General features: G+C 66.9%; 1 protein-coding gene across 8 annotated transcripts in view; it reads left to right on the top strand.

Annotated features, from left to right (window-relative positions):
* Window positions 1-7,921, top strand: part of SEPTIN9 (septin 9) — a 106,560-nt gene extending 98,639 nt beyond the window's left edge. For all 8 annotated transcript variants that reach the window (XM_045572147.1, XM_045572146.1, XM_036412252.2 and 5 more), the window contains 9 exons: window positions 2,133-2,324; window positions 3,160-3,291; window positions 3,564-3,645; window positions 3,855-3,992; window positions 4,166-4,283; window positions 4,460-4,555; window positions 4,757-4,853; window positions 6,079-6,130; window positions 6,295-7,921. In XM_045572147.1, coding sequence (XP_045428103.1) covers window positions 2,133-2,324; window positions 3,160-3,291; window positions 3,564-3,645; window positions 3,855-3,992; window positions 4,166-4,283; window positions 4,460-4,555; window positions 4,757-4,853; window positions 6,079-6,130; window positions 6,295-6,424 — 1,037 coding nt within the window. In that variant the 3' untranslated portion in view covers window positions 6,425-7,921. The remainder of the gene's footprint in view (window positions 1-2,132; window positions 2,325-3,159; window positions 3,292-3,563; window positions 3,646-3,854; window positions 3,993-4,165; window positions 4,284-4,459; window positions 4,556-4,756; window positions 4,854-6,078; window positions 6,131-6,294) is intronic.
* The last annotated feature ends 18,588 nt before the right edge of the window (window positions 7,922-26,509 follow it).

The raw sequence follows: 26,509 nt of genomic DNA on the forward strand, positions 1-26,509 counted from the left end.
TCCGGTGTTCTGGGTGGTGAGAGGTGAGTCCGTGGGCTCCCGCTCCCCTGTGCTGCCACCGTCTTCCTTCAGCCTCATCGCAGCCTGTGGACAGGGCGTGGGGGGGGGGGTGTGTGTGTAATGGGGACACAGTTTCGGTTTGGGAAGAGGAGAAGGTTCAGGAGATGGTGGTGGAGCCGGCTGCACCACCATGGGAACGTGCCCGGGCCAGTCGGCTCAGGGTAAGTTTTATGTCGTGTGCAGTTAACCACGATTCTTTGAAAACCTCCATGTGGCCACCATATTGGACAGCGGGGCAGCGGGCTTTTCGTGGCTGAAGGAAAGGCTGGGGCCAGCGGGTCTGGGCCGTCTGCCTGCTGCGCTCCCCTCCTGCCCGCCGGGCCCGGGCAGATCCCGCCGTTTGCCCCGAGGCGGGAGGCGGAGGAGCCCTCTGTCCCTGCGCAGGCAGGCCATGGGGTGGGCAGAACCGAGGGGCCGCTCGGGGCTCCCCAGGAGCAGGACGGACCCCCCTGCACAGCAGCTGCTGTGCTCCCACTCCGCCAGCGGGCGGGGGCGGGGGCGGGGGTGTGCTGGGTTCTCATTCTCGTGGACTGGGGGCCTTTGATGGGCTGACAGGAGCCCTGCTCCGGGGACGTGCTGGGAAGCCCGGGTTCGAGCCCCATCCCCCCACCCCGCCCGCCCCAGTGCTGCAGGGAGGGGGAGGGGAGGGACGTGGGGGGAGGGTGGAGAGCGGCTCCAGACCCGCAGACAGATGGAAGCAATTTCCAGTCACGTGGGCGGGGTGGGGGCGGGGCGCCCATCGGGCTGCTGCTGTCTCCAGGCGGCGGCCCCGAAGCCACGGGGGCCCCAGCAGCTCTGTCTTTGTTTGTTAAAGGTGCGGGGGCCGGTGGCAGGAGGAGGGCCTGGCCAGGGCTGAGTCTCCCTCCCCTCCTGCCCCCTCAGGCCCCCCTGGCCTGGGCTGGGGCAGCCAGGACCCCGAGGCTCCTGGCTTTTCCTAGCCTCGTGCTGCCTCCTCACCCCTCAGCCCCGGAAGTGGGGCTTTTTGTGGAGCCTGACCCCTAGATACACCGCCACAGCCCGGTCCTGGGATCCTGGGATCGGCCGCCTGTGGCCCCGCCACCCTCCTGCCTTGTGGCCGGTGCAGCCGGTGCGGGGGCTGGGCCGGCCCTGACCTCAGCTCCCAGTCCCGTCTCGCCCCGCTGTGGGCATCTGCTGTGGGCGTCCCCTGCAGGGGAGGGGGCCGCTGAGGGTGGCCGCGTGGGGTAGAGCTGGTCACTGCACCGGGAAGTGGGAACTCAGTTTACGGAAATCTGGGCACAAGCCTGGCACCCGTCCTGGGCACTGGCCTGGCACCCATCCGGGGCCGGGGGTGGCCGGAGGGTGTGGCTGGGGCTGCTGGCAGAGGCCACAGGGGCACGGGGGGCTGGCTGAGGAAGCGGGGGGCGCACTAGACACAGACCTGGTGGGGAACCCAGACTAGACGGTGTACCCCACGTCCCCAGGGGGCACCCCCAGCCGCTGGCCCGGCAGGTGGGGGCGGGGGCCGTGGGGAGGGAGGTCTGACTGCAGAGCGGGAGTTAGAGAAGCCCAGCCCCACCTGCCGCCTGGCCACTGCCCCGGACGCAGGACCTCCTGGCCGGGCGGGCGCTCGGTGCTGGGCTCAGAGAGGGGGTGGCCCCGGGGTCCAGTCCGGGGGCGGCCGGGGCTGGGCGGGGGGGAGGGCTGTCAGGCACCGGATGTGCACCCCCAGGTGTGGCGGGCGGACCTGGTCCCTCCATCCCCACGAGGCTGCCCTCTCCCGCCAGCGGCTGGACCAGGGCCGAGGCCGGTCCGGTGGGGGCGGGACGGAGGCCACCTGGGCTCCCGTCTGGGATGACTCAGGGGATGAGCGGGCGGGCGGGCGGCGGGCAGAGGGGAGAGGGCCGAGGGTCCGGGTGGCGCCCGTGGGCCAGGCCTCCCGTGTGGCTGCCACCCTGGGCGCCATTCACAGGGCATGTGAGGGCTTTGGGGCCAGGCTCTCCTCGGGGTCTCTACGCAGCTGAGCCTCAGTTTCTCATCTGAGAAATGGAGCCGGCGGCTGGAGCTGCCCGCGGGTGACCTGCCACCCCTGACGCTCTGCCCCCTCCCCGCAGCCCCCGAGGCAGCTCCTGGCGGCGCTGGCGACATGGCTGACACCCCCCGAGACGCCGGGCTGAAGCCGGCGCCGGGGCCGCGGAGTGAGAAGGCGCCCGCGGACTTCGGCTACGTGGGCATCGACTCCATCCTGGAGCAGATGCGCCGCAAGGCCATGAAGCAGGGCTTCGAGTTCAACATCATGGTGGTCGGTGAGTCCCCGGCCCTCATCCCCCTCATCCCCGGGCTCCTCATCCCTGGGCCCTCATCCCCCTCATCCCCAGGCCCCTCCTCCCCCTCCTCCCTGGGCCCTCATCCCCCTCAGCCCCAGGCCCCTTCTCCCCCTCCTCCCCGGGCCCTCATCCCCGGGCCCCATCCCCAGGCCCTCATCCCCCTCATCCCCAGGCCCTCATCCCCCTCATCCCCAGGGGAGCAGACAGGCTCTGAACAGCGACCTCCCCGGGTTAGCAGGCTGCATAGGACAGCCAGGCCAGCAAAGGAGGCAGTTAGGAGTGACCAGGCCAGCAGGGGGGCCCTAAGGGATGACCAGGCCAGCGGGGGAGAGAGGGGGCAGTTAGGAGTGACCAGGCTGGCGGGGGGCAGTTAGGGGCGATCAGGCTGGCAGTGTCCCCTGGCTCCCACTCGAACCCTGGCCTTCAGTCCCGCGGGGCTGACCCCACACCAGCAGGCCGGGCCTTCGGCACCAGGAAGCAGTGACCGGTGACCTTTTGCCGAGGCTGGCGGTCGTGGCTGTGGGCTGAGCCGGAGGCCGGAGCCCGCCCCGGGTGGACCACAGCCCAGGGCGGGGGCGGGGCGGGGCCGGCACACAGACCGCCCTCTGTCCCTGTCCTGGGCGGGGCTGGGAGGTTTTCCTCTGAACCCCACCTGCTCTGCGTCTCCGCCCTCTCGGGAGGGAGCTGGGCCCCGCAGGGGAGGGTGCACCCTGTGGTCAGAGGCGGGCGTCCAGCCACGGCCTGGCTTGCCCCCCCGAGGGGTGCTGGGTGACCCCCTGACCGGATGCCGCCGCCGCCGGCCGTTCTCCCGCAGGGCAGAGCGGCTTGGGGAAGTCCACCCTGATCAACACGCTCTTCAAGTCCAAGATCAGCCGGAAGTCCGTGCAGCCGCCCTGCACAGAGGAGCGCATCCCCAAGACCATCGAGATCAAGTCCATCACGCACGGTGAGCGGGGGAGCGGGCGGCCCCGGGCCCCGCACCGGCCGGCCCCGGGCCCCGCACCAGCCGGCCCTGTGGCATTCCTCTGCTCCTTAACTCGGCTCTCAGGGCCCGTCAGGCCCGGCTCGCAGCTCAGTTACCCCCAGAGCCGCAGGCGGGGCCTCCAGGCCCTCGTGTCGCCGGTGCAGCCTGGGTGTCATCACGGGTCCCCGGGGCGCCCCGTGGGCCTCGCTGGGGCAGGCTGGCGGGCGGCCGCTCAGCCTGTGCTGTGTCCGCAGACATCGAGGAGAAGGGCGTCCGAATGAAGCTCACGGTCATCGACACGCCGGGCTTCGGGGACCACATCAACAACGAGAACTGGTGAGGGGCGGGCCCACGGGGGCGGGGCCTCCAGCTGCTGACCCCCGGCCCCGGCTCTGCCCTTCCCCACCGCCTGAGCCAGGGCTGAGATGAGGCTGTGGTCCCTGCTCGGAAAGAGGGGCCGTGGGAGTGGGGGCCTGCCGAGGGGACCGGGGAGCTGCCGAGCTGGGCGGGCGGAGCCTGAGACTGACCCCCCGGGTCCCCCGCAGCTGGCAGCCCATCATGAAGTTCATCAATGACCAGTACGAGAAGTACCTGCAGGAGGAGGTGAACATCAACCGCAAGAAGCGCATCCCGGACACGCGTGTGCACTGCTGCCTGTACTTCATCCCCGCCACCGGCCACTCGTACGCGGGGCGCTGGGCCGGGCGGGGGCCGGGGCGGGGCGGGGCGGGGCGGGGCCAGGCCCGGGGCTGGGACGCTGCCCGGGCTCTCTCAGGCGGAGGCAGTGACCGACCCTCCCTCCCTCCCTCCCATCGCGGGTCCTCGGACCTCACTCCCACCCGCCGTTCCCTTCCAGCCTCAGGCCCCTGGACATCGAGTTCATGAAGCGCCTGAGCAAAGTGGTCAACATCGTGCCCGTCATCGCCAAGGCCGACACGCTGACCCTGGAGGAAAGGGTCTACTTCAAGCAGCGGGTAGGGCTCCCCTCGTCCCCCCGCCCTGTCCCCCCTCGGGCAGCCACCGGTCTCCTGGCCGGCGGCCTGCGGCTGCCCCTCCTCCACTCCGAGGTCATGGCAACTGCAGACACTGTGGTCGTGGCAGGGCCGGCTTGCCACGCGGCGGTGCCCCATCTCTCCCCCTGAACCCCCAGATCACCGCCGACCTGCTGTCCAACGGCATCGACGTGTACCCCCAGAAGGAGTTCGACGAGGACGCTGAGGACCGGCTGGTGAACGAGAAGTTCCGGGTGTGTGGCACCGGGCGCTGTGCCGCGGCTGGGGGGGCGGGGTCCTGCCTCCGGGTCTGAGGGAACGGGGGGGGGGGGGGGGGCTCCTGCCTCCGGGTCTGAGGGAAACGGGGGGGGGTGGGGGGAGCCCTGAGGACGCCCCTGGGCTGTGGGCCCCGGGCAGCTCCTCCCAGGCCTATGTGTGACCGCCCCCGCCCCCAGGAGATGATCCCGTTCGCCGTGGTGGGCAGCGACCACGAGTACCAGGTCAACGGGAAGCGGATCCTCGGCCGGAAAACTAAGTGGGGCACCATCGAAGGTACGGCCCGCTGTGCGTGGGCCCGGACAGAGCAAAGCAAAGCCGCCTCCACCACCCCCCCCACCCCCCAGAGCTGCCCCCCCACCCCCGCCCCCACCCCAGCGCCCCCGCCCCCCCCAACCCCCCCCCCCCCCCGTGCTGCCCCTGCCGCCACCAGATGGGCTCACGGGGGAGACAAGGCGGGGGAGCCGGCCCCCCGGGACCTCTGAGCACCAGGGAGGAAGGCGGGCGGGAAGGGTCCTCACAGGGTCCCCACTCGGTCCTTTGGCGCCGCCCTGTGGCCGTGTCTGCCCCTCGTAGAGGCCACACCCTGTCCGGCGCTGGGACGCACCGGGCCGCCCGCCCTGGCTGCTGCCGGAGAGGCTGGCAGAGGGTGCGGAGGCGCGTGGCCGTTCTGGGTGCCCACGGAGGGGCTGGCGGGGGTGCAGGCTGGGTGTCTTCCACGTCTGCCCTGGGGCGGGGCCATCTTCAGCTCCTCCCTGTCCCTCTCAGCAGCCTCTGCCCTGTCCTGGCCCCCCTCTTCCGTCTCCTCCCTTCCTGAGGTCTTGCTGTTTACGGGCCTCTTTATGGAGGCGCGTTGGGGGCCGGTGGGCGGGGGGACCTCTGAGATGAGACCAGGGCGGTGGGGACATGGGAGGGGCCGGAGGGCGCCGGGGTGATGGACAGCCTCTGCTGCCCCCTGGTGGCCCCGCAGGCAGCTGGAGGGGAGACGGGAAGAGCAAGGCCGGCTTCCTGTCGCTGGGCCTGTGTGGTTGGTGCCGCTCACGGGAGGGGCCTCGGGGCAGCTCCTGGGACTGGGGGTGCTGAGGTGGCAGTGCCCGGGGCCCCTGGGGAAGCCCTGTGCTCGTGCCTCATGCCTGTGCGCCCCCCACTGTGCCTCCCCCCACGGGCATTTAGGAGGGTGGCACCAGGGCACCAGGTAGCTCACTGCACCCCGTGGTTCTCCCGTTTCCCGAGGAGGAAGCGGAGGGAGGGCGGAGGGACTCTGTCGTGTGTTCCTTGGCCTGTTCCCGTGCCATCTCCTTGCTCTTCCAGAACCTTCTGGGGAGCAGGAGCCGAGCCAGTCCTGTCAGTCGCCCCGTACCCACAGCACCGCATGCCTGTGGGCGCCAGGGCTCCCTCTCTGCCCTGTCTGCCCGGCTCCTCTGGGCACCCAGCTGCTGGGGCGGGGCGGGGGGCGGGGTGGGGCGGGCTCCGTGGCGTTAAGCCCTCCGTCTCCCCCCAGTGGAGAACATCATGCACTGTGAGTTCGCCTACCTGCGGGACCTCCTCATCAGGTGAGGCCCGGGTGGGGACCGGATGGGGTGTGGGCGGGGCGGGGGCAGCGGAGCGGTGGGGTGGGGAGGGCAGCAGGAGTCCAGGCTGGCCGAGGGGGGCCGGGAGGCAGGCCCAGCACCGCCCTGCGCCCTGCGCCCTCCCACCTGCCCCGGCCGCCCCGCAGGACGCACATGCAGAACATCAAGGACATCACCAGCAGCATCCACTTCGAGGCGTACCGCGTGAAGCGCCTGCACGAGAGCCACGTGGCCAACGGCGTGGAGGACGGGGGCCCCGGCGCCCAGGAGATGTAGACGCGCCTACCCCCCCCCCCCCAGCCCGTCTCCAGCCCCAGCCCCCCTTCATTTATCTCCCTCCCTCACCGGCATCGCTCTCCGCCGCCCACGATGCCGGACAGACCGCCCTGCCCCGACGACCCCATTCCCGGCCCAGCCCTGGGGGCGGGGGGGAGGGGGGGCCGGCGCTCGGCCGTCCCCGAGGTCCAGGAGGCCCGACCCAGGCCTCCTGCTCTTGCTCTTGGTCCCCCCACCCCCAGGCCCCCGCCGTCTCAGCCCCTGGACCATGCCGGGGGCGGGCCCAGGAGGGACGGAGCCCCCGGGGGACCCGGACCCCCTTCCTGCCTCCGCCCTCTCCCAGGGCGTGGGCATCACTCAGACCACATCACTCAGCCCCCCAACCCGTCCCCGCCCCCCGCGGGGAGACCATTAACTCCATGAGATGCCAGTTGCCAATTGCTTAGACGTGGCGAGCCCGCCGGCTGCCGCCCGTCCTCCCACCCGCCCGCCTGCGGCCCGCCCTGGAGCAGGAAGTGCCTTTATTCCCGCCCCCTCGAACCCGCAGCCCGCGTCCCTCCGACGGGAACGGAGCTGGGCCGGAGGGGAGGGGTGTCTTCGTCGCCCTGTGGCGCCCCGCCGTCCCCCTCCGGCTGGGCTCTGGTTGAGGGTTCAAAGGAAGAAAAGATCCCCCCCCCCCATCCCCGTTTTAGGAAGGTCAGAGAGTGAGTCCAGTGGAAGTGGAGTGAGGAAGTGGCCGGTGCCCAGGGAGGGGCCTCTGGGCCGGGGCTGGCCGTTCAGGGGCCCCATGGCCTTGGTCCCCGCCCCCCGGCCTGTGACGGGGCAGGGGCGCTGAGGCCTGTCTCTCTGGACAGCTGTGTGCCCGGATGCTCTGGTTCATGAATGCCAGGCCACCCAATGCCCGCTCAGCGCCCTGGCCACGCTCTTGCCGGCTGGCAGGTGGGAGGCCTTGACTTCCTGTTGCCCTGCGTGTGCCGGGGCCTGCCCCCCCCCCCCGCCCCAGGGGAACGGCCGGATGTCCCATCAGCCCGGGCAGTGACCCCCGCCCCCTCAGCCTCCCTATGGGGACCAGCGGGGCCGCCTGCAGACCCGGGGTGCAGCGGGGAAGTGGGGTGCAGACAGACCCCGGCTGCCCGCGGGCCCCGGGGTGCGCGCCTCCGCGTCTGCTCCCCGCCCACCGGAGGAGGGCCCCTCGGTGAAACCGTTTACTTGCCGACTTGCCATGTTTTTGCCAAAAACCACGATGTTGAAGGCCGTGTCCGGTGTCAGGGCGGGACGTGGGGCGCCGCCCCGGGGCCCCGCCCGCCGGCCGGCCTCCAGCCCGGGGCCCGCAGCCCCGGCCGCCTCCGCTCCCCCTCCCGCCCAGCCAGCCCTCCCGCCCTCCCGCCCGGACGCTCCACAGTGGCCTTCGCTAGGTGCCTCCTGAGAATCCGTCTTTTTGTAAAAATGACAAAGTGCTGGGAATGTATTTCCTGAAATAAATGTTCCAAATGCAAACCCGGGGCTCCGGCGTGCGGTCCTTCCCGGCCGGCGGGCGTGGCCCCGGTGAGGCGGGGCCGGCTCCTGGCTCCTCCGTCCTCCCACCCTCCCGCCTGCCGCCCGCAGGGCTCCTGGCTCCTCCGGACCCGCAGGTGCTCGCTGGGGGGTGACCGGAGAGCGAGGCCCATGGGCTCAGGGTTCACCTCTGACCCGAGGTCAGGGCCCAGGCCAGGTTGCAGGCTCCATCGCGTGGGGGGCAGCTGATGGGTGATTCTCTCACCACTGACATGTCTTCCTCTCTGAAATCTCTGAAAACGCACTTTCCTAGGAAGCGCGCCCAACCGCCTGTTTCAGGCGAAGGGCCTTTCGGAGGAGCAGCGGGAGGGGCTGGCCGTGCGGCCTCAGGAAGGGATTGTTGAGCTGCCGGTGCCGAGGTCCAGGAGAGCCGGGCTCCCAGGAGGTGGAGCCCGGGGGTCGCCCCGCTGCCTCCTCTGCGCCTGCGCTGGGCAGACTGTCCCTGGGCCCGGGCCCCCCGCTGGGCTGGGTTCCATCCCGCCAGGGGCCCTCGGCCGGCCCAGCCCGTCTCCCTCGCCGCGGCCAGGCCTTGCCAGCAGTCAGCCTGGCTCTGGGGGACCCAGGCCTCCGGCCCGGGCAGCCCTCCTGGGCTCGGAGCCTCGTCCGGCTGCACAGCAGCCGCCTCTCCGGGGCCTCGGAGAAGCTGCCGGGAACGGAGCCCCGGAAAGGCCTTCCCTCCTGGCTGGAGGAGGCGCTGTGGTGAATGCCAATCAGGAGTATAAGTGCCGAAGCCTGTTTGGCTCAGTGGCTAGAGCACATGTGTCAAACACAAGGCCCGCGGGCCAAATCCGTCCCGCCAGGCCTTGCAATGTGGCCCGCACCACGCTGTCATCACTGCACTCCGCTGCGTTTCCATCACAATGACAGTTTATGACTGTTCAGTAAACCATTCGGCCCGCGATTTAGGCTGGATTTTAGATTTTGGCCCCTTCTCTGATTGAGTTCGACACCCCTAGGCTAGAGCCTCAGCCTGCGGACTGAAAGATCCCAGGTTCGATTCCGGCCAAGGGCATGTGCCTGGGTTGCGGGCACATCCCCAGTAGAGAGTGTGCAGGAGGCAACTGGTCGATGTTTTTTTTTTCTTTCTTTTTTTTTTTTTTAATATATATTTTATTGATTTTTTACAGAGAGGAAGGGAGAGAGATAGTTAGAAACATCAATCAGCTGCCTCCTGCACACCCCCTACTGAGGATGTGCCCGCAACCAAGGTACATGCCCTTGACCGGAATCGAACCTGGGACCCTTCAGTCCCCAGGCCCACGCTCTATCCACTGAGCCAAACTGGTTTCGGCTCGTCACGTTTCTAACTATCCCTCTCCCTTCCTCTGTAAAAATCAATAAATAAAAATGTTTATAAAGTAAGTAAAGCTGCCCAGCACTCGGGCCTGGAACCATCTTGATTGAAAAACTAAATTACTGGAGAGCTGTCAGTGAGGGAGCCACTGCTCACTGCCTCTCCCCGCCCCGCCCCCTGCCAGCCTCTCCATGTCCCCCCATGAGTAACTTCGGGGTCAGTCTGTCCCAAGAAGGACTGCGTGGGGTGTCAGTGGGTGTGCTGCTGTGAGACTCCCATACACACGCATGGCCCCGAGGTGCACAGTGTAGGGGACGCTCACGCCCTCGGCCCCCGGCCGGCGTTGGGTCTGGGGGCGGCCCTGGGGGGGCGAGGACAGAGGACGCCAACCTTGCCGCTGAACCCAGGCGAGCCGCGGGGTGTGCCCTGTGCCGCCATGCTGGCAGGAGCACAGCCGAGTGACACCAGCATTGCGGACGCGGTGATGAGAGCCAGGGCCGCCCTCCCACACGCGTGGGCGTGGCTGGATGAGCTGCAGACCTGCACGTGGCTCGCCTCCTGGAGGAGGCAGAGGCACTGGGAGGGAGGGAACCTCGGCCCCTGGTCTTCTCACCTGACCGCGGTCTTCCTGAGGGCGGTGCTCCGGGAGGCGCACGCCCGCCTGCCTCCCCCACCGGATCCTCCGCGGCCTCTATTACGCCTAACACCCTGTCCCCTGACTCTGGGGGCTCCACCATCTGTGGGTCTGCGTCCAGGGGTGGTCTTTCTCTTGGCTGTGGGCCCCCTTTCTGCGGCTTTGCGTGTCTTACGATGGTTTTATTCACTTCGAGCGTCGTGCGTGGGAACTGGTGTGTCGTGTAAATACATTTCTCCGGGGAAACGGCAGGCTCCCCCCCCACGGGGCCGCTCACGGGCGGGGTCGCTGGGACACGCAGGTGAGTGGGGTCTGGGCTGCGGTTCAGTTCGCCGCCGGGGGTCAGCTGCTCGGAGAGGCTGCTAAAGGCAGGCGTACATGCCTGTCCGGAGGCAGTGGGGTGAGCCGGCGGGTGGGGATGAGAACTACAGACCAGGAGGCCGCAGTGCGCAGAGGGAGCGGCAGTTCTCACGGACCAGGCGCCTGCCGGGGGCCGGAGATGTTGCCACTGTGACTGGTGACGACGGGAAGAGCAGGCGCCTGGGGAAGGGCCCCCCTCCGCCAACCCAGTGCCAACACGGGCCCCGAGGCCAACACGGACCCGGTGCCGACACAAAACCGGTGCCGACGCGGACCCGGTGCCGACACGGACCCGGTGCCGACACAAAATCGGTGCCAACACGGACCCGGTGCCGACACGGACCCGGTGCCGACACGGTAACAGGTGCCGACACGGACCCGGTGCCGACACGGAACCGGTGCCGACACAGACCCCGGTGCCGACACAAAACCGGTGCCGACACGGACCCGGTGCCGACACAAAACCGGTGCCGACACAAAACCGGTGCCGACACGGACCCGGTGCCAACACGGACCCCGGTGCCAACATGGAACCCAGTGCCGACACAGACCCGGTGCCGACACGCTCAGGACGTCCGTGACCCGGCACAGCCCACGGCGCGTCTGCACGTTCGGAAAATGCCACCGCCCAGCTCCCGGGGGGGGGGGGGGGGAGCTCTCGGCTCCGGCCTCACCCACTCGGGGGCTCCCGAGGCCCCTCAGCTCCCGCCCGCTTTCCGCGGAGCCTGCTGGCCTTTGTCTGCTCAGCACAGCCGCCGAGAGCCAGGGAAGCGGGGGCGTGTGCCTAATAAAGCCGGAGCTCTGTAATTTAGCAATTATTGTAACCCACACTTGTAATCTGGGGAGTCTCTCGTCATTCTTTGTTCTCTCTCTCTCTCTCTCTCTCTCTCTCAAAAACGATGCAGCTTCACCAGCTGTGTCTGAGTGGCTGGCGTTTACCCTCACCCCACCCCCGGCCCCTCCGGTCAGCTGCGGAGCGCATGGAAGAGTGAGGACCCGAGACCTTTGCTTCCTCCGGCCGACGCTCTAACCACTGAGCCAGCCGGCCATCTTGCTCACTGCTTTCTTCCTAATGCCGGGAACTCGTGGGGACAGGTCTCTGGGAAGCACACTGAGGGCCAAGGACCCTGACATGTTTCTGAAGGAGGCAGGTCGGGACCCACCCCCCCCCCCACAGGCTCTGCCTTCCAAAACCCGGCGCCAAGGCGGCCTCACCCTCTAGGCTCCTGACCCTGCTGTGACCTGGAGCTCCAAATCGGCAATTTCCCATGATGCAGTACGGCTGTGCGGTCACGTGGAGGGTGAGGGTCACGGGGAGGGTGAGGATCACGGGGAGGGTGGGGGCACGGGGGGCAGAGAAGACGGGCCCCCCCCCCCTGGTCTGCAGCCCCTGCAGCCTCCGGAGTGCAGCCTCCGGCCTCTGAGGGGCCAGTCCAGGGGCTGCGCCTGGAGGCCGGGGAGGAGGACTCGCGTGGGTGTAAGGTAAGGTGGCCAGACATGCGACCTGGACTTTTTAAAACGCCGCGGGACGCGGGACAAAGGGTAAGAAATCGGGGCATCTGGGCACCTTAATTTAAGGTAAAAATCTTGGGGTCCGCAGAGCGTGTCTGACAGCCCGGGGCCTCGGAGACCCCGCTGGAGCCCGGACTGCAGGCTGAGCGGACGGGACGCCCCGGAGCCGGCGGGGTCACAGGCCGCCTGTGCTGGGGGGAGCCGGCGATCTCCCCGCGGCGTCCGCTCAGCTCGTGGGGCACCGGGCCCAGCACCCGCCTGCCCCCTCCTGGGTGCCCTCCCGCCCACACCCCGCCCACCAGCTCCTCCGGGCCCAGCACCCGCCTGCCCCCTCCCGGTGCCCCCTCCCAGGTACCCTCCGCTCACCCCTCCCCCCGCCAGCTCCTCCAGGCCCCAGCACCCACCTGCCTCCTCCTGGGTGCCCTCCCGCCCCGCCAGCTCCTCCGGGCCCAGCACCTGCCTGCCCCCTCCCGCCTGCCCCCTCCTGGGTGCCCTCCGCTCACCCCCCGCCCCCCAGCTCCTTTGGGCCCAGCACCTGCCTGCCCCCTCCCGGTGCCCTCCCGCTCACACCCCGCCCACCAGCTCCTCTGGGCCCAGCACCCGCCTGCCCCCTCCCAGGTACCCTCCGCTCACCCCTCGCCCTGCCAGCTCCTCCAGGCCCCAGCACCCGCCTGCCCCCTCCCGGGTGCCCTCCGCCCACACTCCGCCCGCCAGCTCCTCCGGGCCCAGCACCAAGGACAGGGATCCGGCCAGGCTGCCACCTCTGTCCGGCCGGAGCCCGGTGCCCAGGCATTTCCTATGGGACACCAGGCGCCCCGTCCACACACACCCCTCCCCCGGGCCAGGAATTAACTTCTTTTTTAAAAAAAAATGTATATTTTATTGATTTTTTTACAGAGAGGGATAGAAAGTTAGAAACATCGATGAGAGACAAGCATCAATCGTGCACCTCTCCTACTGGGGATGTGCCCACAACCAAGGTACCCGCCCTTGACTGGAATCGAACCCAGGATCTTTCAGTCCACAGGCCGACGCTCTATCCAGGGAGCCAAACTGGTATAGGCTGGAAATTAACTTCTTATCAGCGTGTCCCCAGCCAATAGGTGCCCGGAGACTCCGTGCGCAGGGAGCTGCCTGCCCGAGACCAACGCGGACACGTGGACTCAATTAAGGGAGGACCCTCCTGGCTCCCGCGCCCCTTCCCAGCCTGCACGGGGCTCAGGAGCTTCTCAGGCAGGGATGTGGTCCACACTGCCGGTCCCCAGGCAGGTTAATTCCTGAGCTCTGCCGGGCACCTCCCTCTGCTGGTTCGGGCCCGCCCCGCCTTCAGGAGCTCAGGGCTGAGCCGGAGAGACGAGAATAAGCTCAGGAAGGATTATTTTATTTTTGGAAACTTGAGCGTTGCAGGCCAGCATCCCGTGAGGCTGCGGCCAGGCGGGGGCGGAGCCGGGAGAGTTCAGAGAAGGCTGTGCTCTGCCCGCTCTGTGTGTGACATCCTGCGAGGGGCTGAGGTGGAGAAAAGCGCGTATGGAACTGTCAGTGGACATGCCGGAGCGAGGGACCAGAGAGGCAGCAGGGGGACTCGGGGGTAACGCCGGGGGGCGGGCGTTCGGGCCCTAGTGGGCTGTGGCCGGGTCTGGGCAGTGCGTCTGCTCTGAATGCCGTTCCCGATGGGCCGTGTGGGCGCCGTCTCCCGCTCCATGGCTGACGGCGCAGCCAGCTGCCAGGATTCAGGTGTACGTGGGCGCAGGTGACATGGTCTCGGGGGCTCCCTTTGGCCCCGGGAGCTTGGCGGAAGGCGCTGGAATGTTGAACGAGGAGCAGAGCCCCCCTCGGAGCTGAGGAGCATGAAGAAGAGACTCCGGCCGACATCGGTGTGGCTCAGTGGATAGAGCGTCAGCCTGTGGACTGAGGGGTCCCGGGTTCGATTCCGGTCAAGGGCATGTACCTTGGTTGCGGGCACATCCCCAGTGGGGGGTGTACAGGAGGCAGCTGATGGATGTTTCTAACTCTCTATCCCTCTCTCTTCCTCTCTGTAAAAAATCAATAAAATATATTTAATAGAAGAAGAAGAAGAAGAAGAAGAAGAAGAAGAAGAAGAAGAAGAAGAAGAAGAAGAAGAAGAAGAAGAAGAAGAAAGAAGGAGAAAGAAGAGCCTCTGGAGAGGAGGAGAAGGCACCGGGCCCGCCTGGGAACTCGAAGCCACAAGCTCACCTGTCCCCAAACCACCCTCTCCTCCCGAGGACTCCCAAGCCCCAGAGGAACCGGGGCAGTTGCGCCGAGTGGCCACGGGGGGGCAGTGTGGACCCACATCCCTGCCTGAGATGCTCCGAAGCCCTGTGCAGGCTGGGGAGTGGCGCGGTGCAGGCTGGGAAGTGGCGCGGGAGCCAGGAGGGTCCTCCCTTAATTGAATCCACGTGTCCGCGTTGGTCTCCGCGCGCGGAGTCTCCCGGGCGCCTATTGGCTGGGCTGATAAAAAGTTAATTTCCAGTTGCCGTTGCTCGCTAATTGGATGAACATGGAAGCAATTAAATATTAAAACATACAAACAAATGACTCAGTCGCTGTAATTAGCCGGAGTTTGATCACTGTCATAGTTATTTAGGAAGAGGCGACGCGTCCCAGCAGGTGACGCCTTCAATACCCCTCGGGTGGTGTCCGCAGAGAGAGGGATAATGGGCGGGAATTTAATTAAAGCCGCTGCGAGTCAGCCCTGACAGGGAGGCGACAGCCACGTGTTGACACGAGAATTAGCCCACAGCAAGCGACATTAATTAACTCCTCCTCGGAAGGCTTCTGGCACTAAGTGGCATTAAAATTAAAAAAGAAGGAAAAAAAGTGGCCCAAACCAGCGCTGTGATTATCTTTACAATCCACCGTATTACTAACGGCTGGGATTTCCTCCCTGACCAAGTGCAGCCAATAATCGCCAATGAGGTTAAACCTGTGGTCGGCAAACTGCGGCTGGCAAGCCACACACAGCTCTTTGGGCCCTTAAGCTTTTAGCAAAGGCCAGCTCAGGAGTACCCTAATTAAGTTAATAACAATGTACCTACTGATATAATAGATCCTCCCTTCCTCCAGTTGATGGACAGATGTAAACTCCACCTGCGGCCTTACATTCCTGAGCTCTGAGCCACCAATCAGCACCGGCCAAATACCCTAAGTCCTAGGTCCCTAATCACCAGTCAGCGGGTGCTGAGTGCCCTAAGCCCCGCCCCCTATCCTTAAAGGGGCTTGTACCCCTGCTCTCGCTCTCTTTGCCCCGCTCTGTGGAAGCAGCCGGCAGGGTACCCTTCCCTGCCATAAAGCCTGCGTGTGTCCTGCCATCCGGTCTCCAGCTACCTTCTCTATTTCATCTATCACCTACCTAGACACTCAAAGTTTAAAAAAATGTGGCTCTCAAAAGAAATGTCAATGCTTGTACTGATATTTGGCTCTGTTGACTAATAAGTTTGCCGGCCAGTGGGCTAAATGACTCTTATTTATTTAAATGTATTTTTATTGGTTTCAGAAAGGAAGGGAGAGGGAGAGAGAGAAACATTCATGGTGAGAGAGAATCATGGATCAGCTGCCTCCTGCAACCCCCTACTGGGGATCCAGCCCACAACCTGGGCTTGTGAACCGACCTCCTGGTTCCTAGGTCGACGCTCAACCCCTGAGCCACTGGCCGAGCCACACAGTTCTCTCCCCGGGAGCCAGGAGACGGAGACTAGGAGCAGCACAGATGCCCCTTGGAAGCACGGGCACGTCTGCGAGCCACCGCTCCTTCCACAGTGGGACTGGGGAGAAGGCGCAGCGTGAGGGACGGAGCTGGGAGCCACTGTGCCACCCGCCTCGCCTGACCCAGGCCCAGGGTCTGCCCGGGGTCACGGGCTCCCGGGCAAGGCGGGCCCTGCCTGACCCCGAGCCCGCTCAGTGGAGTTTCCAGGACAGGCTCCCCGAGTTCTGAAATGGAACCCCCGGGGACACAGGTGCACCCGCCCCACGGCAGGAGCTGCTGTGTGAGGCCCCACCTGCCTCCGCCGGCCTCAGCCCGGAAGTGGGTGTGTCGCCGAGCCCCCTGCACCCACCCCAGCAGCTAGCAGGGCCTCTGGAGGCCGCGGGCTCAGCCCTTCGTGGACGGGAGCAGGCACAGGGCTGGCCCGCGATTGCCCCGCCCGCCCAGAAAACATGGTGACCGTGTGTGGGTGCTGGTGACCGAGTCTGGGTGTGTGGGTGCTGGTGACCGAGTCTGTGTGGTGTGGGTGCTGGTGACCGAGTCTGGGTGTGTGGGTGCTGGTGACCGAGTCTGGGTGTGTGGGTGCTGGTGACCGAGTCTGGGTGTGGGGGAGCTGGTGACCGAGTCTGGGTGTGTGGGTGACTGTGTCTGGGTGTGTGGGTGACCGTGTGTGGGTGACTGTGTGTGGGTGCTGGTGACCGAGTCTGTGTGTGTGGCTGCTGGTGACTGTGTCTGGGTGTCTGGGTGTGTGGGTGCTGGTGACCATGTCTGGGTGTGTGGGTGCCGTCTGTGCACCGAGCATGGGTACTTGCAGCCCAGGAAGCCACACCGGGCCCAGACGTTCCATTGGCTCCTTGGGTTGCTGATGGACAACTCCATCAGCCAATCAAGGGCTTAGGACGGGCCTGCACCCGCCCCTCTGGCCCTGACCTCCACAGGTGTCCCCCCCCACGGTGGTGAGGGGCTGGGCATCTGAACCTGGGCTTTCGGAGGACACTCCCACCCAGCCAGTCCCTGTCCCATAAGTCTCCCCACAGCCAGTTTCCGGGCCAGGGGTCCACGTGCACTGGGACCAGCCGGAGAGGAGCCGAGGAGCCGGCTTGCCTGGGGGCGCTGTCCGGAGGTGCCCTGCCCCCGGTCCAGGGGAGTTTCCTGGGCATTTCGCTGTGATGCTGCACCAGATGCAATGCGGGGTCTGTGCCCACCCCTACACCCGCCCCCTCCCCCTCCCCAGCCTCTCCTCCCCCTTCCCCCAGCCTCTCCTCCCCCCCAGCCTCTCCTCCCCAGCCTCTCTTCCCCCCTCCCCCTCCCCAGCCTCTCCTCCCCCCCAGCCTCTCCTCCCCCCTCCCCCTCCCCCAGCCTCTCCTCCCCCCCAGCCTCTCCTCCCCCCAGCCTCTCCTGCCCCCCAGCCTCTCCTCCCCCTTCCCCCAGCCTCTCCTCCCCCCTCCTCCTCCCCCAGCCTCTCCTCCCCCCAGCCTCTCCTGCCTCCCAGCCTCTCCTGCCCCCCAGCCTCTCCTCCCCCTTCCCCCAGCCTCTCCTCCCCCCTCTCCCCTCCCCCCAGCCTCTCCTCCCCCCCAGCCTCTCCTCCCCCCCAGCCTCTCCTCCCCCCTCTCCCCTCCCCCAGCCTCTCCTCCCCCCTCTCCCCTCCCCCCAGCCTCTCCTCCCCCCTCTCCCCTCCCCCCAGCCTCTCCTCCCCCCTCTCCCCTCCCCCCAGCCTCTCCTCCCCCTCCTGGCTGCGCCTGCACCTGGGAGCCCCAGGCTGAGCACCTGTCCGCCCTCTGGCCCCCGTCAGCATCCCCGTCCCCCGCTGACCGCCACCTGGAACCACCAAGCTTTCCCATCCTGTCACCCTGCCGCCCCAGGGCCTGTCCCTCCCGCCCTCTCCTCGCTGTGGGGCCGGGCAGGGTTGGGGGGCTGACCAGGCCCCGCTCACTGAGAATCTGCCCGCACCCTGCACCCACACCCACACACACACACACACACCCCGGCTGGTCTGTGGGTGGGGTCCAGGCCCTGCCTTTTCCAAGATCTGCAGTTGATGCTGACCAGCACCAGGCTGAGGACGCTAGGGAAGGATCTGGAAAGGCATTGACCGGTTCATTGGCTGGCACAGCCCATGGGCCACAGCAGGAGAGTGGGTGGGGGGAGAGGAAAGGAGGGGAGGGGAGGGAGGAGGAGGGGAGAGGAGAAGGAGGGGAGGGGGGAGGGGAGGGCAGAGCGTGTCCTTTGTGTGCGAGCAGCGGCGTTAAAAATAGAACCTCGTCTGGAGCCTCAGTGCTCCCAGCGAGCGCCGGTTAACTCAGCAGCAGCGCCTCAGACTGATTATCTCGGTGGAGGACGTACAGCGTGTTCGCGTGGAATCATTAGCGGTGGAGTGGCCGGGGGTGGGGGTGGCTCGGAGGGTGAGCTGCTGGCTCCCAGGGGGCGGGGTTAGGGGGGAGGGGGTGTCCCTGCAGCCCCGGGCCCCCAGGCCCCCAGGCCCTGTCCTGTCCCTCAGGGGCGCTCCGGCCGGTGCCGGCTGCCCCCGGGCGGGTGGGCAGTGACAGGCCGGGCCCCGGGCTGGGCTCCACGACCCGCGTTTCTCATCGCTGAGGGGGCAGCCCCACGCACCTCACGCTATTTCCTTGGAAACCAAATTGCCTTGGCAGCATTCCGCAGTGCCACACGCACACCTGTGCATGCACATACCCTCACACACATACACACGTACTCACACATACGCACAATCACAACAGATACACACTCATTCACACTCACTTGCACACACATATACACATGCATACACATATATGCACACGGTCACACACACACGCACACACACACACTCACACAGATTCACTCGGAGTCCCTGGAGGCTGAGTAACTTGCCCCCTGTGTCCACCAGCGACACACGTGGCTGCTGTGGCCACGCTGTGTGGCCGTGGGGCGGCACAGGGGCCCCGAGGCAGATGGCTGTGTTGGGCCATGGGGGGGGCGGGGCATGTGTGTGGGAGCGTGTGTGTGGGCATAAATGGTTTCTCTTATCATTGATGTTTCTCTCCCACCCCTCCTCTGAAATCAAGAAGAACATATTTGAAGAAAAGAAACCTCTGGAACGGAAGCAGCTCTCGGGGCCCAGGGTGGAGCTCAGAGCCCCTCCCCCATTAGCCAGAGGGAGGGGCACCCACGGGGGGGGGGGGGCCTCTGAGCACAGACCCTCTCGGTCTGCCCGATCCGAGCTCGGAGGGCAGGTCATTCTCGGAGGCCCACACCCGCCTCCGCCTCAGCCCTTGGCCGGGAGGGGCCGGGAGCTGAGGGGCCGGGGGCCTGGCCCCTCCGGCAGGACTGAGGGGCGCTGAGCCCCGGGCAGCGGGCGGGCCTGGGGCCTGGGGCCTGGGCCGGGGAGGGGAGGGAGGCCAGCGGTGCTTCTGCCTTCGGACGGGGCGTTGGAGGGCGGGCACCGTGGGCCCGCCGCCCGGGGCGTGAGGTCCTGGCGATAAGGCCTGTGACGCCTGTGTGCGCACTGAGCCTGGGAGGCGGCGATGGAAGATGCAGCCTGTGCGGGGGGAGGGGGCTGGTTGCCGGGGCAACAAGGAGGCTCTGTTTCTCGTGGGATCTGTGGTGGGAACGTGGCTGCGGTGCTCCCCGCCCGCCCTCCTGTTTAGGAAGGCGGCTTCATTTCTTAATTAAAAAGGACGAGGGTTCACCTTCCGCCTCCTGGCACATGGGGAGAGGCTGGGCTGCGGGCACGCCGTGTGGGGGGGAGGCAGCTGTGCCTGGGAGAGGATGTGTGAATTATTCACGGATCCCCTCCCCCACGCACACCGCCTCCCCCCACAGCCACCCCCGCCCTGGCCCCAGCGGCCCCAGCTCACCACGGCCCCCTGGAGCCAAGCTTCCCGGGGCAGGGCCGGCCGGTGCCCTGGGCGCTGGGCCCCTAACCGGAGGGCGCCAGGCGGTGCCCGGGCATCGGTGCCCGCGCTGGGCCCCTAACCGGAGGGCGCCAGGCGGTGCCCGGGCATTGGTGCCCGCGCTGTGCCAATCTCTCGGGGACGAGGCGCCGATGGGCTGGGCTGGTGCCTCCCACAGCCTCAGTGGTTCCCAAAGTGGGTCCCCGGCAGCAGCCGAGGCAGCATGTTGTCTGGGGACTTGCCTGTGTGAGTTTGGGGGCCCCCTGCCTTGGAGGTGGGCTTCACCCCGGGGGACGCTGAGGCCTGTCCAGTGTGAGAGCCACCGGCACCGAAAGGCAGCCACCGGGGCCTGCCCTGTCCCGCCCGCCCGCCACGTACTCATGGGTGCCCAGGGGAGGGGGGAGAGGCTGGGTGTGCAGCTGGAGGACTCCCGCCCCAGGGGCTGGTGGGCCTCCTGGGTGCCCATGGCCGTGGCGGCTGCTGCGGGCGCAGCTGAGAGCCGTGTTCAGAGGACTGAGCTGGGGTCCCCGCCGCCTTGCACCCCCCAGGCGTGTGCAGAGGGGGGGTGAGGGCCAGTGCACCCCGATGCCCAGTCAGGCAGCTGCATTTCGTCCGGACAGGGCTGGGCCCCTCGGTGGGAAGGAGACTGTGGGCCATGGCCGCCGGCTCCGGGGCGGCCGCAGCGCAGGAGCTGGGCCTCGGCCGGAAGCGCGCTCCAGCGGGACACGGAGCAGCCGGGCCCGCTCGCACCTGCTGGTCCGGCCGAGGAGGGGGTGGGAACGCGTGTCTGAGGAGGGGGTGGGAACGTGTGACTGAGGAGGGGGTGGGAACGCGTGTCTGAGGAGGGGGTGGGAACGCGTGTCCGAGGAGGGGGTGGGAACGCGTGTCCGAGGAGGGGGTGGGAACGCGTGTCTGAGGAGGGGGTGGGAACGCGTGTCTGAGGAGGGGGTGGGAACGCGTGTCTGAGGAGGGGGTGGGAACGCGTGTCTGAGGAGGGGGTGGGAACGCGTGTCTGAGGAGGGGGTGGGAACGTGTGACTGAGGAGGGGGTGGGAACGTGTGACTGAGGAGGGGGTGGGAACGCGTGTCTGAGGAGGGGGTGGGAACGCGTGTCCGAGGAGGGGGTGGGAACGCGTGTCCGAGGAGGGGGTGGGAACGCGTGTCCGAGGAGGGGGTGGGAACGTGTGTCTGAGGAGGGGGTGGGAACAGTGTGTCTGAGGAGGGGGTGGGAACAGTGTGTCTGAGGAGGGGGTGGGAACGCGTGTCTGAGGAGGGGGTGGGAACGTGTGTCTGAGGAGGGGGTGGGAACGTGTGTCTGAGGAGGGGGTGGGAACGCGTGTCTGAGGAGGGGGTGGGAACGCGTGTCTGAGGAGGGGGTGGGAACAGTGTGGAGGGGAGTGAAACTGTGTCCAATGAGCAGGCGGCATCCCGCTGCCCTGTTGTGTAGGAACAGGATAGTATTTTAGGGGGTGGGGGTGGACAGAGCGTCTTATAGGCCGGCGCTGGGAAAGGGGTGCTGGCTAAGGAAGCCCCAGGTCCGCACCTGCAGATGCCACCAACAGCAGGTGAAAACACTCTTTAAAAATTAATTGTTGCTGATGTGACATTCTTTAGGAACGTTACGTTGTTGCCGGCATGCGCGTGGTGCTCGGGCCTGCTCGGAGCAGGTCCAGACTTCTTTCTTGTCCCAAGTCCCTGGACTCTCCCCCCGCGTGCACACGTCAGGGCGTCAGGGTTACACGGTGCCGGGCGCTGAGGCGCAGCACAGGGCAGGACGGGTGGGTCCTGGCAAATACAACGCCAGGTTATGCCAGGGGCCTGAGCACCTGTGGGCTTTGGGGTTCTTGGGGGGCCCCAGAACCGATCCCCCTGCCTGGGCTCCCTCCTCCGGCTGCAGGTTTGAGATCCGCCCCCCTCAGCTCGGAGCCCCGGCAGGCCGGCAGAGCTCAGGAATGATCAGTGTTACCCCAAAGGGGCCGGCCGGAGCAGCCGCGGAGACAGAGGCGGGGCCTGGAGGGTCCCCCCGTCCCCACCGGGGCTGGCCCGGCTCAGACACGCCCCAGCAGGGGTCAAGGTCAAAGCCTTTCTTTTTAAAAGAAATATTTTTTATTTATTTCAGAGAGAAGGGAAGAGAGAGAGAGAGAACATTGGTGATGGGGGAGAATCATGGACCGGCCGCCTCCTGCATGCCCCCCACTGGGGAGGGAGCCTGCAACCCGGGCCTGTGCCCTGACCGGGAATCCAACTGTGACCTCCTGGTTCCTAGGTCGACGCTCACCACTGAGCCACGCCGGCCAGGCCAAGGCCAAATCTTTTCACTCCTGCCCCCCCCTCCCCCCCGCATCCCCACCTGGATGTGGAGGTGACCAGGCCACGCCCCTTGGATTAAAGCAGCATTTCTGACGCATTTCCCTGCGCCCCACCCGAAACCTCTCGCCACTAATAATAGAATTAATTATTCAAATTTAATTTGTTAGAGGTTTGGTGTTTAATTTGAAAATCCTACTGGAAGATGAATATTTAACACAGAACACAATTTAACATCTATTCACTTGGGCTTCGCTCTATAAACTGTTTGGTTTCTTAATTCCATGCCTTTTTTTAAATTTTATTTGAATGACACAGACAGGAGTCACTCCCCCCCAGCAGGGCCTGTTCTCGGAGAGGAGAAAGGCCGCGGTGGCATGCTGGGTGCCGCCGGCCAGCGGGGTGCAGGGCAGGGCAGGGCGGCCGGGGGAGGAGGCCGGTGGTCACCCCTCAGCTCACGGGCAGGCTGCTGCTCAGCCTCTGGCCTGGCTGGCTGGTGCCCATCGGCAGGCCCAGGGCGGGGCCTCCTGCAGCCGCTGCCGGGCGGGTGGGCGGGAGGAGGGAGGCGGTGGGGGGTGGGCTGCGGGAGGAGCTGGCGGCTTCTTATTGGAATGGTAACTGGCACTGACATTGACGGGACACTGAGCGGCAGGGAGGTGGCCGGTGCTGCCCTGTCGGCTGAGAAGTCGCCGCCCCTCCCCCGGGGCAGCCACGCTAAGCTGGCCCTCGGGGGGTGGCCTCTGTGCCCCCCAAAGCTCCTCTGTTATTTTTAAACTATATTTTATTTTTTAATGAGGTGCTGTGTGGATTTGCGTGCCATCCTTGCGCGTGCCATCCTTGCTCATCTTCTCTGCGTCCTTCCCGTGTTAGTGTATGTGCTGCCGAAGCGGGCACCGGACATGTGTGTGCTGATGTCAGAGAGGAAGGGAGAGGGAGAGGGATGGAAACGTCCATGGAGAGAGTCCTGGGTCAGCTGGGTGTGTGAGAGAGTAATTTTCTCAGGACTTCCCTGCTCCCAGCTTCAAAAGCCTGGGCGTGTGTGTGTGCGCGCACATGTGTGTGCTATATGCATGTGTGCGTACACACATATGTGTGCATTGGTATACTCACCAATATGTGTGTGGGGGGGTGTGGACATGGGCGTGCGTGTGCACATGTGTGTGCTATATGCATGTGTGCACACACATGTGTGTGCATTGGTATACGCACCAATATGTGTGTGTGGGTGCACGTGTGTGTGCGCACATGTGTGTGTGTGCACACATGTATGTATATATAGGTATACACACCAGTGTGTGTGCATGTGTGTGGGGGGTGTGGGTGTGCAGGGGGAGATGAGGCAGCAGCAATGCTGAGACGCGCTGACCGTGCGGCTGCCGAGGCTGGGAAAGAGGCCGGGCTTTTCCCGCAGTAAATAAACCTGCCGGCAGGGTGTGGGCAGGTGTGAGGGGCACTTGGACATGGGCAGGTGGGAGGGGCACAGGGTGTGGGCAGGTGTGAGGGGCAGGGCGTGGGCAGGTGGGAGCACTTGGACATGGGCAGGTGTGAGGGGCACAGGGTGTGGGCAGGTTTGAGGGGGCACAGGGTGTGGGCAGGTGGGAGGGGCACAGGGTGTGGGCAGGTGTGAGGGGCACGGTGTGGGCAGGTGTGAGGGGCACAGGGTGTGGGCAGGAGGGAGGGGCACAGGGGCGTGGGCAGGTGTGAGGGGCACAGGGCGTGGGCAGGTGTGAGGGGCACCGGGTGTGGGCAGGTGTGAGGGGCACAGGGGTGTGGGCAGGTGTGAGGGGCACAGGGCGTGGGCAGGTGGGAGGGGCACAGGGGTGTGAACAGGTGGGGGCACAGGGGCGTGGGCAGGTGGGAGGGGCACAGGGCGTGGGCAGGTGGGAGGGGCACGGGGCGTGGGCAGGTGGGAGGGGCACAGGGTGTGGGCAGGTGGGAGGGGCACAGGGTGTGGGCAGGTGTGAGGGGCACAGGGTGTGGGCAGGAGGGAGGGGCACAGGGGCGTAGGCAGGTGGGAGGGGCATAGGGTGTGGGCAGGTGGGAGGGGCACAGGGTGTGGGCAGGTGTGAGGGGGCACAGGGGTGTGGGCAGGTGGGAGGGGCACAGGGGCGTGGGCAGGTGTGAGGGGGCACAGGGGCGTGGGCAGGTGTGAGGGGGCACAGGGGCGTGGGCAGGTGTGAGGGGGCACAGGGGCGTGGGCAGGTGGAAGGGGCACAGGGGTGTGAACAGGTGGGGGCACAGGGCGTGGGCAGGTGGGAGGGGCACAGGGTGTGGGCAGGTGGGAGGGGCACAGGGCGTGGGCAGGTGGGAGGGGCACAGGGCGTGGGCAGGTGGGAGGGGCACGGGGTGTGGGCAGGTGTGAGGGGGCACAGGGGCGTGGGCAGGTGGGAGGGGCACAGGGCGTGGGCAGGTGGGAGGGGCACGGGGGCGTGGGCAGGTGTGAGGGGCACAGGGCGTGGGCAGGTGGGAGGGGCACGGGGTGTGGGCAGCGCCAGCACGGTGTTCACTAGAGAACGTTTGTGGCCGTGGCCCGGTGAGGGACGTGGCTCCTCAGAGGCTAAGGCCAGGAGGTCAGCAGAGTGTGGTGCTCAGGGCCCTGCGGGGCCTACCCACTGGCCGAAGGACAATAAGGGGCTCCCGGGGCCGTGGGGGCCCCGAGAGGGAGGGAGGGAGCCGTGTTGACTTTTGAAGACGAATACGGAGATGCCACCAGCTCCCTCCTCTGGCCGCTTGGTCACTGCGGCCCCAGCGCCTCCCCAGGCCGGGCCCTCCTGCCGGGAGGGGAGAGGGGCAGCCTCCGGAGGAGCAGCAGCCTGAGGGGGTCCGGGACCAGGGGCAGGGCTGCGGGCAGCGGGGGCCGGAGGGGCCGAGCCCGGCGAGGCAGGGACATGGCTTACAGACAGACGAGGAGGTTGGGAGACCTAGGGCTGCCGAGAGGCACAGCCCCGGAGAACTGCTCCTGGCCAGCGGCCAGCGGCCAGCAGGAGGGACGGGTTCCCTCCACCTGCAGCCACCAGGCCTGGGGGCCGCCGGGCTCCGTAGCCGGACGGTGCTGTCGGCCAGAATCAACACGAACACCGCAGGCTGCGTCCCAGGCCCCGTGTTTCTGCAAGAGCTGGCGTCCGCCCTCTGCTCCGTTTCTCGTCTCCCGCTCCCAGCAGAGGCCCCGGGAGAAGTCTCCCTGCCTCCATGCCGACCCCACAGGCAGGACAGCACCCGCACCCCACGTCCACAGCGGGAGCTCCCTCCACCCCCGTCCCCGCAGCCTCCGGACCCCCCCCCCCCCGCCAAACTCCCCCCCTCACACACACACACACACACACACACACTCACTCACACAGACACACACAGACACACACACACACTCTCTCTCTTACACACACACACACACACACTCTCTCACACACACACACACTCACACACACACACACACACACCAGGTCCCGAGGCTTCCCCTCCCCTCCCCTCCCCTCCCCGAGGCCGCCTTCAGCGGAGGCAGCAGCCCTGGCACCTCCTTCGCTGACTCAGCGCCAAACAGTCCGGTTCAATGGGCTCCGGGGCGCAGCCGGGGGTGGCCGGCTCCCCTCCCACAGGGCGCTCCCCCAGGAAGGAAAAGCAGCCGCTGCCTCCCCTGCCCTCACTCGCGTCTTGCAGAGGCGGCGGGCGCAGCGGCCGCCGTGCAGGGGCGGCTGGATGGAGCAGGTGCGTGGCGGGAAGTGGCAGCTCCTGTGGCCGCTTAAGAGAGAGGGACCGAGAGCGGGCAGGGCTGGCGGCCTCCGGTGCGGAGGGACCGGCGTGCCCCCTCCCTGTGTGCACGCCGGGCCGTCCCCCGGCCAGCCTGCGCCCGGCGGCCTCTGCTGCCCCGGAGATGCGGTCCGGGGTGGGGGCGGGGGCCTGGGGAGGCAGGCGGGAACTCAAGGTCCGGGTCTTGGTGCCACGCCAATGGATCTGGGTTGGACTCTGGCTCTGCTACTTAACTCGCTGTGTGACCTTGGGTGAGTGACTTAACCTCTCTGGTCCTCAGAACCCCGGTCTGCGAGACGGAGATGGTGATACAGACGCCCTCACAGCCTGGGTCTGAGACGCAAGCCAGGGCGCGGGAGAGGGAAAGGCGCTCAGGAGGAGGGAGGGGCTGCGGCAGGTGGGGAGGCGGGGGGGGGGGGGTGAGGGTGTTTGCGGAGGTCCTGGGGGGCATTGGTGTGAGCCGTGTGGTGGGGCCGCCTGAGTCAGGGGGCCTCTCAGCTGAGTGTACGCGGCTGCTGCTGCATCAGGCCTCCAGGGAAGAGCGTGGTGATGGATGAGCCTTTGATTGCGGTAATGAGATGTTTATAAAGTGCTTATCTCCAAAATTAGGCCCCTCGGCAGTTATCCCGAGGACTGCTCCCAGGTAGATGACTCCCTTCCTAGTGCATCCTGGGGAGTCGGGTTTTCCCAGCATCCCCTGGGCAGTGACGGGCAGTGAGGGGGCAGTGAGGGGCAGTGAGGGGCAGTGAGGGGGCAGTGAGGGGCAGTGAGGGGGCAGTGAGGGGGCAGTGAGGGGGCAGTGACGGGGCAGTGACGGGGCAGTGAGGGGGCAGTGAGGGGGCAGTGAGGGGGCAGTGAGGAGGCAGTGAGGGGGCAGTGAGGGGGCAGTGAGGGAGCAGTGAGGGGGCAGTGAGGGGGCAGTGACGGGGCAGTGACGGGGCAGTGAGGGGGCAGTGAGGGGGCAGTGAGGGGGCAGTGAGGAAGCAGTGAGGGGGTAGTGAGGGGGCAGTGACGGGGCAGTGAGGGGACAGTGAGGGGGCAGTGAGGGGGCAATGAGGGGGCAGTGACGG

The sequence above is a fragment of the Pipistrellus kuhlii genome, unplaced genomic scaffold (assembly GCF_014108245.1).
Source record: "Pipistrellus kuhlii isolate mPipKuh1 unplaced genomic scaffold, mPipKuh1.p scaffold_m20_p_44, whole genome shotgun sequence".
Lineage (NCBI taxonomy): Eukaryota > Metazoa > Chordata > Mammalia > Chiroptera > Vespertilionidae > Pipistrellus > Pipistrellus kuhlii.